This window comes from Adiantum capillus-veneris, chromosome 7, assembly GCF_014529385.1.
Source record: "Adiantum capillus-veneris isolate H3 chromosome 7, ASM1452938v2, whole genome shotgun sequence".
NCBI classification, from domain to species: Eukaryota; Viridiplantae; Streptophyta; class Polypodiopsida; order Polypodiales; family Pteridaceae; genus Adiantum; species Adiantum capillus-veneris.
The window spans coordinates 83,177,226-83,191,799 of NC_140937.1; the positions used below are offsets into that span (position 1 = coordinate 83,177,226).

Here is a 14,574-nt window from a genome sequence, read left to right on the forward strand (position 1 = left end):
CACGTTTGAAACACGGAACGGGAACTTGGAATGGGAACGGGGAACGGAGACCTGAAAACGGCCATTCCCTGTTACTATGATACGAGGATCAGAGATGCCCGGGTTTGTTCTTGCTCGAGTTGCACAGACACACAGACAGCCTGATGAGTGGCAAGGCTAGCCAGTCTCAAAGACGGATCACAGACTTCTTCAGAACAGACACGGGACAGCCGCAAGAGCCACTCCCACAGCAGAGCTCCCCCTCGTCTCACACCAGAGGCACATTGATCGACCGAGCGACTGAACTGGGGAAATCCAGGCGCCCACGACCGTGGAGGACTACACAACATCGACGGAGGCTACGTCAGAAGATTCGGAGCACTCTGGCCAGGCATGCACGACACTCAGTCAGACTACTTACCATGGAGGAGATTGATGAGATCCGCCAAGGACCGATGCTAGATCTCATGTGATTCAGCTATCCCAGTTAGCTGCTTAATTCACACCTAGCAGTCTAGGATTCCATAGTATTTTATTTTGTCATTTTGTCATCTTGTTACTCTGACTTTGTATCAGATCCACCACATTGTAACTTTCTGGTCTCATAGGTCACTTTGGCCTTTTGAAGACGTTAATATAACATTTCATTTCATTTCATTTCTCTCTCTCTCTCTCTCTCTCTCTCTCTCTCTCTCTCTCTCTCTCTCTCTCTCATGTGCAATAGAAGAGAATGCCTAACAGAGAGTTTTTATCTTCTCTGGTGGCTCTGTGAGTAGAAATAATGTGTGTGTGTGTGTGTGTGTGTCTGTGACAGTTTGTTTGCATCGGCAAGATACGCAAAAAAGGTGCAGGTTCCTCAGACTCTCCTAGTTTATGGGTTGGCTCTGGGTCCTCGTAGCGTGTATCCTTCTGCGGTTCATGCTAGGAGTAGGTGCTTATTTCTGGTTCAAGTAGCTGACAAAGACGTCATCATGTTTAATGGTTCATACTAGGACTAGGTACTTGTTTCTTGTTCGAGTAGATGACAAGTACTTCACCATGATTAAGTGTGATTGCACTGGACATTAGATCTTTGTTTTGTACAAATGCTTGCAGGATTGTCTCTTGCAATTTTCTCACAGAGATTGGTTTTTTATTATGCCTGCAATAATCTCCTGTATAGATGAGCAACTGAATCTTTTTGTGTTTGATTTGCAATTGCCTTGTAGGAACCCCACAATGTCATTGAAAGTGTGCTGCTAGACTCTGCAGTTGATGCCTCCTTGCAACAGGTCTCTTGCCTCTGCTGTTAGACATATTTTTTGATGGAGCTGTTAGTAATTGAAGTTTCTACAGTGTCATATAGTCTCTGGGCCCTGGCCTGTTACAGCATGCAGCAAATACCTTGTTGTCAGTCTGTCAACGGATTGGAGAAGATGCGGCTGCTGGCTACATTGTTCCACGTCTGCAGCCATTGTTTGTTGCTGCCTGCTGTTACAACTTTGATGCAAGCAAAGACTGTGGTGAAAATTCTGGTTTTTTGAGCTCATGTGCCACCCTAGAGTCTGTCTCGCACCATCAGACTATATCATCCGCTGATCTGGATATGAGCGAGCTCTCAAATGCTGACAGCAAGAATGCTTTCAACTCTCTCGCTAAGTCCAAAACTCAGCTGGACTTGTTGTAAGTTGTTTCTGATTTTGCACTCACCTTTGAAGTTTTTCTACTTTGTAAGCTCCTAAAAAATGTGGCAAAACGTTGATATGATATGCAGGCATAGCCTCTACACCGGTCTTGCTTCTCTTCTTGGCATAGAACGGTTACGGCGGCGACTCAAAACATGGCTCATCACAGAACAGATTTTGCTAAAAGTTTATGGTTGGAAGGTCAGTCATCCTCTTATTATTGCTTACGTAACACTTGAGAAAGTTGGGATTGTATACACATTTTCACATGCGTATGCGTGTGCACGTTCTCGCACACAGACATCTTTTTTTGCAAGTAAATATTTATTTCTGATAGAAATCTTGAAGGGAGGGAAAATACACTAAAAATGTCATGTACAGAGTGACATCCCCAAATGCTCAGTGGTGGTCATACGGATACAGTAGCAGCCTTTGTTAGCCTTTCTTACTCACGCAAACAGGTTTCTTTGGTGATGCTTTAAAATTTCATTGTCTCTACACCTTATAATAATCTATTTGAAGAGATTGAATACATGTGCACTCTCTTACTATGTCATATTATTATATTTGCCAATTGAATGCTTAATTTGACCGTTATCCATTGCAAAGGAAGGCGTTTTCTACCTTCATATTAAGAACTCATAATTTTTATTGATCAAAATATAGCATCTGTTCAGTTCTGAAATCAATTTAGGTTAAGTTTGCGAGGAATTCAAAGCAGTAGAGAAACATGAATACTCAAGTTGGAAATTCGAAAGCTAATTTGTCAGTTAAATTTCTGATGTTTTGCAAAAAGAAAAGTCATTGATATCCATCTTAATATATCTTTTCTATTTTGAGAACGTGCAGTGGGAAAATAATGGAGTATGTCAGAGAGATGGAGATAAATCAGCAGAGGACCATGTGTCATTTGCAAAACCAAGAGCAGAATTTACATCAACCAGTTTGCTGTTTAATGAAATTGGCTGGTCATTGCCACAACCTGCAGCTAATAAAAGTAAAGGTTCAACAATGGGGGAGAATATCAATGAGCCGAGTTCAGGTTTTGAAACTGGGCACAATGGTGTCTCTGGATCATGGGCATGGTTACCGGTCAGTGAAGATTGTTTGGATAGTACAGATTATTTAAGTAGACCTGGCTTAGTCTTAAATGCAGCTAAAGATGAACGGCCTTGGCCAGTTAAAGCAACTGTCTCTTATGCATGGCGCGCTCATTCTGGACCTTTAAAGGCAATTGCATTTGGTGATGGTGAATCCTCCTTTTTCACAGCAGGGGTAGGGACAAAAATGAGAGGTCTAGTGAAACAATGGCAGCTGTCAACAACAAAGGCAATAATGGGCTATACAGGTCACGAGGAGGTTTGTAACGACTGTTTCTTTGTTTCTATAAAAAGCTCGTACACTAGGGAGATTTCATGCTAGTTACCAAAAATCGCTGCAAGGATGTGTATCTAAAATGTTCTTTGTTCTTCTTTTTAAAGTGCTTCCAAAGAGGTAAGATGCTAGACTATATACACCATTATGTCACATTATATGGAAGTTTCTTGCCTGGCCAACTCTCCTAAATGACACTCTCCAGTCAAGTTTGCACAAGTTCAATCTCCTCAATGTGTTTTATGACACACTGTTTAAGTTCAATCTCCTCGTGTTTTTGTATGACACACTGTTACATATACTGTTTTGCCAGTTTTTGATATACCAAGAGGTGGAAAATTCTCCTCGTACTGTGTCATCAGCACAGCTAGAGGAATTTTATTGCTATAACTACTGCAAGATGGGATGTGAACATTTGGAAGTCCATGAGGCTCTGGAAAGATAGGCGGTACCGTAGCTGAAATAAGGGGTATACTTGGAGAGAGGACACTAGAAGGGATATCCCTATGCCTATGGATGTGGAATCCAAGGAGCTCCTGTCTGCCTCATTTGTCTTGACCCCCTTTTCTTCGCTTCTCTACTTCTGATCCAAGAAGCCTCTGTCTGCCTCAGTTATCTTTACCTCCTTTTCTTTGCTTCTCTTTCTTTGCATATCTGATCTTGTTTTTGTTGAAGCACCTGAAGATTCCCGAGAACCCGTCTCCCTTGGTCATCTTTCCGGCTGTCTATGGTTGGGAGGGATCAAGCAAAGGGTACCTCCAGCTTCTTATGTCATGCTCTCCCACAGACAAAACAATGGCACAAGAGACAATGGAGAAACCCCCCTGAAATGTATCCCCTCTATGAGAGGTAGGAAGAGAGCGGCTCTGGCTTAGGGTGAGGCACCGTCCAATGGTTCACACCCCCACTTTCATAATTATTCTTCATCCCTTTCTAGTGAAAGCTCCTCTGTACAACTCCACAATCTCTAATAGATGAGGCATACACTCTGGGTTAGTCAGGGTAACCTCACTGTTATCTGTCACTCAAGATCCATACTCTGTCTCCATTAGTACACAGAAAACGCTATGCCAAAATCCAAAGAAGAGCCTGTATTGTCTGATTTAATGTCTAAAACTGAACTGTGAAGTGGCCTCTCCTTAGAGAGGGGAATTAACTATCTCGAAGGTAGGAAGTTTTCAGCATAATCTCTTACGTTGGAACCCAACCCGCTCGCTGCTGCTGCCGCATGCTCCCCTTCACCTGCACCTGTTGCCCCCCCTAGCGCTGCCAGCACTCCCTGCTCTGCACGTGTTGCCACCCGCCTACCCCTTGCGCTGCCCCTCCCTGTCGCCAGCTGTGTCATCTGTGCCCGCTCTCAGCCCCCGCTGCCTGCTGCAGTTTTCTGCCCGCCACGCGCTGCCCCCCCACCCCCTATCGCTTTCAACCCGCCCCACCCCCCCCCCCCCCCCCCCCCCCCCCCCCCCTTCTTTTCGTTCTCTAACTTACTCTTCCCGAAGGTTTCTTTCGATTGGCTCTGGTAGTGCTAGTCGGGGTATTTTGCAGAGAAATTACTCTATCCACTCTGTCTCCGCCACAACAGCAAACACAAATGGAGGCTTAAGCTCCGCCACGGAGGAACTCTGACGAAGTCCCCTCGCTTGACCCCGTTGAGCCCCACCATTTGACTTGCTCTCACTCAGATAGAGCAAACGAGCCTAGCCGCAGAGGTGGAATGCTTGCAGGTGACTTTCGTCATCTGCAAGATTCTCGGTACCAGACCCAGCAGAGGAGAGCTGCATGACCTTCTCCAGGCCCGCCTTCTTGCAGAGGTGGGCAAGATCTTGGATGTTCACTTCCTCAGACGCAGCTACTATCAGATAGAGTTTGAGACCTCCGAGATGGCGTCCAAGGTCATCGCGATGAGCCCCCTGACCACCCAACGGTTCGAGCCCACTTTCGACAGTAGAGACACGGTTTTGACCCAGCTTCGGATGTTCTGGTAGAGGAGGTAGACCTTCCCATCACCGTCTGCTTTCCTGGTTTGAGGAGGGAGTACCTACCACTTTTGTCCAGGATAGGCTGAGAGATTGGGACTGTCCTGGAGACACCTCGCACGGCAGCCTCAGTAGTTGCCAAGGCGGCCGGCATTCCCTCAGTACGAGTTCTGGTTAGGGACACCTACACTCTTCCAAAGGTCATACTACTTCCTCGGGTGATTGGGGGTTGGTTCAGACAGAGCGTGGGAGTATTCGGGCCTCCCGAATGAGTGTTTCATTTGTCGACAGATGGGCCATCTTGGGAAGGCTTGTCCATGGAGGAGACCCTGATCTACTCCACAGGCCCAACCCCAGCCCTTAAGGGCTGGCTAGCAGCAGCAGTCAGAGCCTCAGAGTACGTAGGCAGAGCCACCCTCCGAGCCTAGGGCTCAAGCGGAGGAGGGCTGGTAGCAGGTGCGTGGTCGACGTTGGCAGGGGTCACCGCGCCAGCCTGGCACTCAGAGTGGTACTCAGTAGGTTCCCTCGGGGAACCATTTCGACCCTCTACGACAGGACAAGGTCCCTGCTCTGGCCTCCACCTCAGCCTCACCTTTGACAGCCCCCCCCCCCCCCCGAGTTCCCCCCCTCTTCCGCCTCGTCCCCTCCTCCTCCCTCTGCCTCTCCATCTCGCCCTCCCACCTTTGCCGATCCCCCTTGCCCGCCCTCTCCCCCTTCTCCCCCTGCTCCCTCACCTCCTCCCTATGCAAGTTCAGGGTTGTCTCGTGGGCTTCGTGAACATCTATGCGCCCAATGTGGCGAGTGTACGTTCAGAGTTTTGGTCTCAGATTGTTGAGTCTCTGCCGCATGCAGAGCAATGGTGCATAGGGGGTGACTTCAACATGTTGGAGGAACCCTCTGACAGGATTGGTGGCAGCCATACTACTGTGCATGGAGTTGAGCTGGCAGCTTGGGAGAGGTTTTGTAAGACTCTGCAGGTTTCAAATGTGTGGTAGCATTCCAGCTTTGCGAGGCCCCCAAACAGCCTGGCCTTCTCTCGTTTAGACCACAAAGTGTGAGGCGTGAATCTATCTCGGATAGATCGCTTCTACACTAGTGACCACTTCTGTGACTTGGGTGCGACAATTGGCATTCTGGCAGGGACTTCCTTTTCGGACCATGCTCCTTACAGCGACTGATAGACAGAGGAGGGGGAGCACGATGCTTCATATCCTAAAGAGGGTCTTGCTGGACTCAACGCTTAGAGAGCGAGTGCTTAGAGAGCGAGTGCTTAGAGAGCGAGTGGAGGCTCTTTGGACAGAGAGCTTAGAGATGCAGGATTCTCCTGCTGATAGAGTGGCCTCAGAACTTGCTCAGCTTAGTCGACTCTTTCTTCAGGAGTCTTCGGCTCGCCTGGCTGCAGCGAGGGAGGAGGAGCAGCGTCTTCGACGGGGCGTTGCTTCCTTGCAGAGGATGTAGGACCAACATCCAGACAGTCCTTGGTTGGAGGAGCAGTTACAACAGGCTCGCCAGGAGCTCATCAGCACAGAGGAGAGGCGCCATGAGTTTGCTTTCCATCGACAAACATCTCAGTGGACCCAGGTGGGTGACAGGGTGAGGCGCTTTCTTTGAGGCAGTGGGACTTCGGCATACGCATGCCAAGGTCAGGAGGCCCGACGGGTCAGTTGCCTCAGAGCCAGAGGACATGCGTGCCATTGCTACTGATTTTTACCGTGATTTACTATCTGTAGAGCCCTAATCAGAGCGTCAGGATGCATGCAGAGAGCAGGTGTGGGCTCAGATGCCTTGTCTTGTGACTGAGGAGATGCGTAAGAGGCTTGAGCTGCCTCTTGAGCTAGAGGAGATGCACACGGCTCTTAGCGCACTCCCCCCGTGGTAGCTGTCCACGTGAGGATGGCTTGACTCCCAGCTTTTCCTTGGAGTACTGGGACTTGCTTGGCTCAGATCTCTGTAGCGCTTTTCAGTACATTCTGCACACAGGATAGATGCCTGACAGCATGAGTGAGGGCCTGATTTACCTCATTCCCAAGGAGGGTGGCTCCTTGGATGAGATTCGGCAGTGGCCTCATCACCATCCTCAACTAAGCCTACAAAATTCTTGCCAAGGCTCTGAGTTTGAGGATTCAACCACTTCTTGAGAGCATTATACATGGGACTCAGACAGGTTTTGTCAAGGAGCGTAGTATCCTTGACAACATCTTTACTTTTTGAGAGGCTTCTGCCCTCGCGCGGCTCTATGGTGAGGATTTGGTATTCTTCTTCTCGATTTTGAGAAGGCTTACAACAGAGTTGATTGCGACTTTTTGGAGGGCACTCTACGCAGGATGGGCTTCTCAGATGCCTGAATCAGAGGGGTGTCAGCTTTGTACAAACGGGCACACAGTCAGGTGATGTTGTCAGGAGGTAGAGGTGATCGTTTCGTGCTCACATGTTCGGTTAGACAGGGCTGCCCTCTTGCCCCCTTCCTCTTTCTATTCTATGCCGAGGTGATGAGCAGGTTTTTGGTTTCACAGCAGGTTGGTTTACGTGGGTTAGCGCTCCCTATTCGGGAGATGAGCTACTGGACGCTGAGTTTGCAGACGACTCAGCCTTGTACTTGGATGGCCAGGAGGCCAACCTACACAGGTGTGAGCAGGCTCTTGAGACTTTCTTTCTGGCGCACTGATCAACTGGAGAAAGACAGTGGCTTTCTCCGTTGGTAGTGCTCCTACGCCCAATTGGATTCCTGGTGAGGGTTTCAGGTGGACTCCCCCAGGGACTGCAGTTCGGTACGTGGGCTGTCAGGTTGGTTTGGACTTGTCTCCCGAGCAGCAGATTGCTCCCCTCCTCCTGTCTATTAGGAGGAAGTTGTTACATTGGAGCTCCGCACGACTCTCTCTGGCAGACAGAGTTGTAGTGGCCAACCAGGTGTTGTTGGCTACTATGTGGTACATCAGTTCTTGTTGGGTCTTCTCGAGTTCTTGTATTAGCTAGGTAGAGAGGCTGATCAGGAACATCCTTTAGTCAGGGCGGGATACTCAGATAGCCTAGGCCAAAGTGGCATGGCAAGTCATCACTCTTCCTTGTGCTCAGGGAGGGTTGGGGATCATAGACCTTGCACATCAGAGCAGAGCCCTTCTTAAGAAGTTCATCGTCAGAGGACTTCTTCCAGGTGAGGAGTCCTGGAAGGAGTTCTTGCTTCGGCGGCTTAGTGCTAGGGTGCCTCAGGTTGGAGGCCCCTGGCGACCCTCGACTCGATGGATTTTCACAGAGATGTGCAGAGTTGGCTTGAGCAGGAGACTGGAGGACTACTTCGCTGTGAGTCTGCTCCGGTCTTGGGAGCAACTGCGGCGAGGTTTGGAGCAGCGTCAGCCTACTTGCATGGAGGAGCGCGTGAGACAGCCCCTTGTTTGGAACCCCATGGTTAGCACTCTGAGAGGCCACTTGGTTGGTAGTCGGCCTCATGTTTCTTGGGGTCCCATGGCAGAGGATCCAGTACGCTCTTTAGGTGACTGGTTACAGTTTTCAGGCTTGTCAGAGGAGCTTCAGGGCATTCAGCTACAGGGCATGAGAGGGGTGCAGAGCATGTGTCAGGACATCGCAGAGGCAATACCAGCTGAGTGGCTCACACCTCTCGAGTCAGCAGCGCCCAGATGGATGGGAGCCTTCACGCGACTGGAGGTTCTCATCTCAGTTCGGGCTTGCTCAGAGACTATACCCTCCCTGTTTTTCGAGCTACAGGGTGAGGGACCTTTAAACAGAGTTGCAGCAGAGGCTCCACAGGGCGCAGAGTGCTGTTTTCAAAGGATCCGAGTGGTGGGCATCTGTGGGAGGACTTGTGTCATAGATCCTGACCCAGCAACTCTTGAGACTCTGGCCACTGGAGACTATGGGTTTGGGAGAGCTGCCCATTGGCACGAGTACAGTGGGATCTTGGAGAGTGGCTTTGGAGGGACCCTTTGTCCTCAACAGACCATCTAGGTGTCCCTTTCTTTCAGTACATTGTTCGACTGGGACGTCACATACTGGCAGCGCAGAGGGAGGCTCTTCCTCCTGCAGCACCTTACTGGCAGGAGGAGGGTCTCACAACTGAGTTCTTGGCAGCTTTTTGGGAGAGGTTGTGGGACTCCAGATAGCCGAGGCGAGTCACTTTGTTCGAGTGGCTGGTTGCACACCGAGCTACAATTGGGAGTTGGCTTGTACATAGTGGTCTCTTGGCTGCATGTGGAGCTTGTGACCATCCTATGGAGAGTCAGCGTCATTGTCTCTGGACTGTCCTTTGCACAGTAGGTGTGGCTTCGTGTTCTTCGACTGATGCCAGCTCCTTCCACAGCTCGGCAATACACATGGGGAGCAGTTCCTTGGTCTACTCTCACGGGCCAGACACTTCAGTTTGAGCTCCACCAGCAGGATGATAGTGATGCAGGGGGGTCGACCTACTCTCCAGCCTACTACATAGCTTATTCCACAAGAGTGGTGCAATGAGAGAGAGGAGTGCTGGGAGCTCATTAGCGGCCTGACACTCTGCTTCATCTGGCGGGCCCCCTGCTTCCGCATCTTCGAGGCTCGCCTTGTACCACCAGCAAAGAGTGTTTGGGATCTCTTGCTAGAGTTGGTCCATACTCTCAGAGGACAATTCGAGAGACTCCAGGGAAGCTCTGACCACACGCAGGAGCGCAGAGAGGCGTTCCTGCGTCTCTGGCGTTCTGGGCCTTTCTTCACCATGGTCCAGGGTGTGCTCAGATGGCACTACCGTCCACCTGTGTGGCTCTTCCCTCCTCCCATCTCTTGATTTAGCCTCATTGTACATATGTTGTTTTTTGCTTGGGAGAGTCTCCCCATCATGATTGTTGTAACCCTCTCTTGCAGAGGTGGTTGTAGCCCCATGGGCAGTCTTCATTAACTTATAGAAGGATCTTTTTCTAGGAAAAAAAAACAACCTATCTCGAAGGTAGAGCTGCTGCTGAAAAATGTGTGGAGGTACTTTTCAGTTCTCTACTAGAGAGTTTTGAGTCAACAACCGTACACACCATGCCTCTAAACTTGTGACTAAATACTAAATGGAGCAAAGTATATATGTTGGAAATATGATTCAGGTGGGTGCATTGTAGCCATGAAATTTCGATATGGGGTTTAGAGGTTTTGAGAGGTTTTGGTCCATCTCCGAACCGCCATCTCAGAGGTCGCGTAGAAACTTCAACATAAATGTTGACATATTTATATAGTGTCACGTGACACATCCAACCCTATGTGTCCGTGGACAAGCTACAGCACGACAAGGGTTCGGTCAGTCCAGTCAATCTAGATTTAGAAGTGATCTGGCTCTTTTGTGAGTCTATTCGTAGACCGTGCATGCCCAGTCACTTAGTGTAGATGCATGCCCAGTCACTTAGTGTAGATGCATATCCTCTGGTTGCACACAGCATGATCATAAGCATTCCCATAAGAATCCATCAGAATCCTTCAGGGAAATTTTCCAGTGCATTTAGCCTATTTTACCTATTTTTGACATTTTTCACTTATTATTTTTAAGTGACTTTTGTTGGAAAGTAGGTAGGGTAGGGCAAATTGAGTAAGTTTGTATATAAGCAAACCTAGACTAGCACTAAATGGGAGAAGAGGCAACAGGAGCCAAGCTCAATAGGCAACTTCTCAAGCAAGACCTTGGCGGTTCTCCCCTCCAAGCAAAGACATCATCGCCTAGCTTCATCCCTAGCGTTTTCATCAAGGTGGTCATCGCCCACACACTCCTAGTCCATAGCGTTTTCTGCAACAAAGCTTCATCGCCAAGCAGATCCTGACCTAGCGTTTTTGGAGATCCTGACCTAGCGTTTTCAGCAGATGAACCCTCAGCCATGCAGCAATTTTCAGCAATGAAAGACCATCGGTTTCAGCCCTGAAAGAGTAGCAGATTCAGCCCAAGAAACCTCAGTTTTCAGCCATAAAGACCCGCAGGAAAATCAGCGTTTTTCAACAAGCCGAATCAGCGTTTTTCCGCCGCAGCAGAATTCAGCCATTAGCGTTTTTGGACAGCATTAGAAGCAGTCTCAGATTTCAGCCCATTAGTGTTTTTGACAGCAGATAAAAGATTGCAGATTTCAGCCCTTAGGTCGGTCTCGTTGTCCCCGTCGTCATCGCCGACATAGCCTAGACTTGCATCAGTCTCATGCTTACCGTTTGTACCAATTTGTGCAATCAATAGTAGACCACTCTCGCAGACGAGAGTGGGGCCTTCGGAGGAGGGTTTTACAACGTCTCTGGTGTCGTATCTCTCTTCTCTTTCTATCTCTCAGTCTCATACACTTGCATTCACAGTGTCTATTCACTTTGTTTGTGATCATAGCATTCTCTCATTAAGAACGGAAGGCTCTCCCTTCCATAAGAACAAAAGGAACCTTGAGCACAGTTCGGAGCACTCATCTTGAGCAAAGCGGAAACATTCATTTTGCTGCACCTAACATATAGGCACTAAATGATCATGACATTGCAAAATATGTCAGACATGAATAGGGTGTATTAAGTGCTAGAAAACATATGACTTACGTGAAACTGGAAGTAGGATAATTGGCATGTAGACAAGTGAAAAATTTTGTTCTTCAAAGAAATGCAAGCTCTGGAAATGTTTCCCCAAGATCTTTGTGGAAGAAACGGGTTTCGTTGCAATCATGAGAAATTGTACCTTTGGAATTCATGAGGTATAGGAAAAGTCACTGCCATGAAATATACTGTAATACATAATCATAATGTTGCTTAGACTCACAGGACCTATTGATGAAGCCATGAAGGTCACAAAGTTGACAAGTTACCGGAAGGTCAAGGTGTTCATATGTCTAGATAACAACCAATAACGAACACAAGATGGTAAAAGTGGGATATAAATATAGCTGTGGGGAGTGGCAATAGCTACTAGCTCGTAGTGGGAGAGTGGGCTGGGGGTATGTACATCGTACACACAGGAAGGTGCTGAGGGGTGGACGTGGAGTTGACTTATGCAACCTTGGGTTTGGTATGATAGTCATCTTGTTTGTTCTTCTTGGAGTTATTGTTTCCGCAATTGTTCGCTAGTGCGTTTGGACCTCGATGGGTCTCGTGCGAGGCAGCTCAGCTAAGGCCAGGTTGTCCCGAGTATGTTAGCGAGAGCAAGAGACAAAGTTCGACTATACATGCCACTAAACAATATACTATGAGATACGTGGGGCTTTCACCCCCTCTCTAGAGCGGGTTTGGGGCCTCTATCTAGAGTTATGAGATACGCGGATTAGAGATGTCTTGGACTCTATCTATTGGAGATTAACGACATCGAGCAGGGTTACTAAGAGAGAGAGACTCACATACCGGGGACACACCGAGAGATAAATCACAGTATTCTTCCATCCAGAGATTGAGTAAAGACGAGAGCAACCAGAGAAGAGGGATACAAGGCATATCACTAGCAGAGGTATGTTGAGTGATCGAGCAGCAGAGCTGGGGAGATCTAGGAGGCTCAAGATGAGGGGATGCTCCGATCGTTGGAGGAGGTTGTAGTAGAGGATTAGTATTGGCGAGACATGTTGGGCGATGCCTCGTGCAGACTCTCATCATGGAGGACATCAACCCAAACATGCACTGACCGATGCGAGCCATCTCCGAATTTCGATACACATATCCACCATTTTGTATTTGTTCTCTGAGATAGAGAGCCACCTTTTGTATATGTACCCTTCAGGTTCTTGATACCCACCTTTTATAGCTCCATTGGTGTTTCTATTTAGTTAGTTTCTTTCTTTTTATCCAGACCTTGTATCAGATTCACCATGATGTAACTCTTTGGTCTCATAGGTCATTTTGGCCTTTAGAAGACATTAATACAACGTTTCATTTCATCTCTCTCTCTCTCTCTCTCTCTCTCTCTCTCTCTCTCTCTCTCTCTCTCTCTCTCTCTAAGGTGGCGAGTAACAAAAAGAAATGACGACCTCGTGGGTAGATGTCATCACAAAGACCTAACAAAAAGCTGAAAAACCCAAAAAAATGGATCGAGATTGTCAAGAAAGGAAAAGGCAAAGAAATAACCCCCACCTCCACACTAACCATCATCAACTTGACACGTAAGGATATGTGGCCTCAGAGACCAAGATAATGTGGATGAAGAGGTAAAAGAACTCATGACTCTGGTGGGCGTCAACGAGCAGACGCATACGAGGGCCTGGAGAGTGGGCCCTAAGAAAAGTGGGAGCAATGGAGAAACCTCGAAGGAAAGGCCACTCATTCTCCAATTCCTCTCCATGGAAGCAAAGGACTTCTTGAAGAAGAGACCAACTCTAAAGAAGATTGCCATCTTTCTTGGAGATGACCTCACCCTCTCGCAGATTGCTCATATGCAAGAAGTAATGCCGGAAATTAGAGCAGCCAGGGAAAAGGGGAAGATTGCGTTTTATAGGGATGGAAAGGTGGTGATATTGGAGCGATGCCCCGCATGACAGTGCGAGACCTATGGGACCACACTAAAGATGGCAACTTAGAATTGTAATGGGTCACTTTGTCTTGATGTAGGGGCCTTTGAGGATAGCTTCACAGGGAGAGACATCATTTTCTACTCTGAGACGCATCAAGCCCTTGACAATTGTAGCACGGATAGTATGTCGTGTTGGGTTAAAGGCCCAAATGGCCCCCTTTATGTATAGTTTTAAAGGTTATTAACCTTTGGCCAAGTTCACATTGAACTTGCCCACTAACTTTAAATTGGTCCTATACATATTAATAAAGGGAATGTGAGTTTTTTAACTCACTCACTTATTCCCCCATCTATCGAGTAGCGTGCCCTCCCTCTCTCTCTCTCTCTCTCTCTCTCTCTCTCTCTCTCTCTCTTTTCGTTCTGCTAGCGCTTCCCTTCTGCAGCATAGTGGCTCCGCTTCAAGCCTGAAGGCCTACGCATCTTTGCGTGCTCTATCACTTGCACACACCGCCGCGCGCTCATCAACTGGTATCAGAGCCCAATTAGGGTTTGCTCCCAAACCTACAAACGTTGATTTTCAACCAAGGAGGTCAACTTTCACGCGAGATTTTGCAATTTCATTGCCAAAGGACTCGTCCCCGGACACTAGAGAGCTCCCGGCAAGCAAACTTGACCTAAAACAGGTTGAAATTAGGTCAAAATCAGCAAATTACAGGTTATGACAGCAAAATATAGGTTTTGCAAATGATGTAATAAGGTGTGGGAACATCTTTGCTAAGTCCCCGCTACTCGAAAACACTGAAATTGCCGAAAACAGGTCCCAAAACAGGTGTTTTCAACAAATTTCAGATTTACGCAGGTTTTTGCAAGTGTTTTTATGATGCGACTACATTGGGGAAAGTACAAATTGATGCAATCTACGCACGTTTGATAAAGTTTGGCCATGTATGACCATTTGTGGCTCAATTTCGTGCAATTTGATGCTACAAATTGGGGCTTTTGCTCATACATACTTCTAAAGGCTGTGCATTAGCCTTATGTATGTTCTGTGAGGCTAAAAACAACTAAATTTTTTGTTTTGGAGCACAAATTCTCTTGCTGAAATTTCCTGCGCATAAGTTTCAGAAATTTTTTTTTGTGCCCAAATCGACCTATTTTGCCCCAAATTGCT

The 14,574-nt window shown here is 47.8% G+C and overlaps 1 protein-coding gene across 7 annotated transcripts in view; it reads left to right on the forward strand.

Annotated features, from left to right (window-relative positions):
- Window positions 1–14,574, forward strand: part of LOC147454132 (protein GFS12-like) — a 192,659-nt gene that overhangs the window by 100,025 nt on the left and 78,060 nt on the right. For 5 of the 7 annotated variants that reach the window (XR_015188597.1, XR_015188596.1, XR_015188598.1 and 2 more), the window contains 4 exons: window positions 1,188–1,250; window positions 1,325–1,641; window positions 1,733–1,844; window positions 2,493–3,002. Coding sequence is in view for 4 of the 7 variants with exons in the window: in XM_086516145.1 (XP_086372271.1) it covers window positions 1,188–1,250; window positions 1,325–1,641; window positions 1,733–1,844; window positions 2,493–3,002 (1,002 nt within the window). In the remaining 3 variants the exon portion in view is untranslated. The remainder of the gene's footprint in view (window positions 1–1,187; window positions 1,251–1,324; window positions 1,642–1,732; window positions 1,845–2,492; window positions 3,003–14,574) is intronic. The other 2 variants (XM_086516146.1, XM_086516147.1) reach the window with 1 other exon arrangement.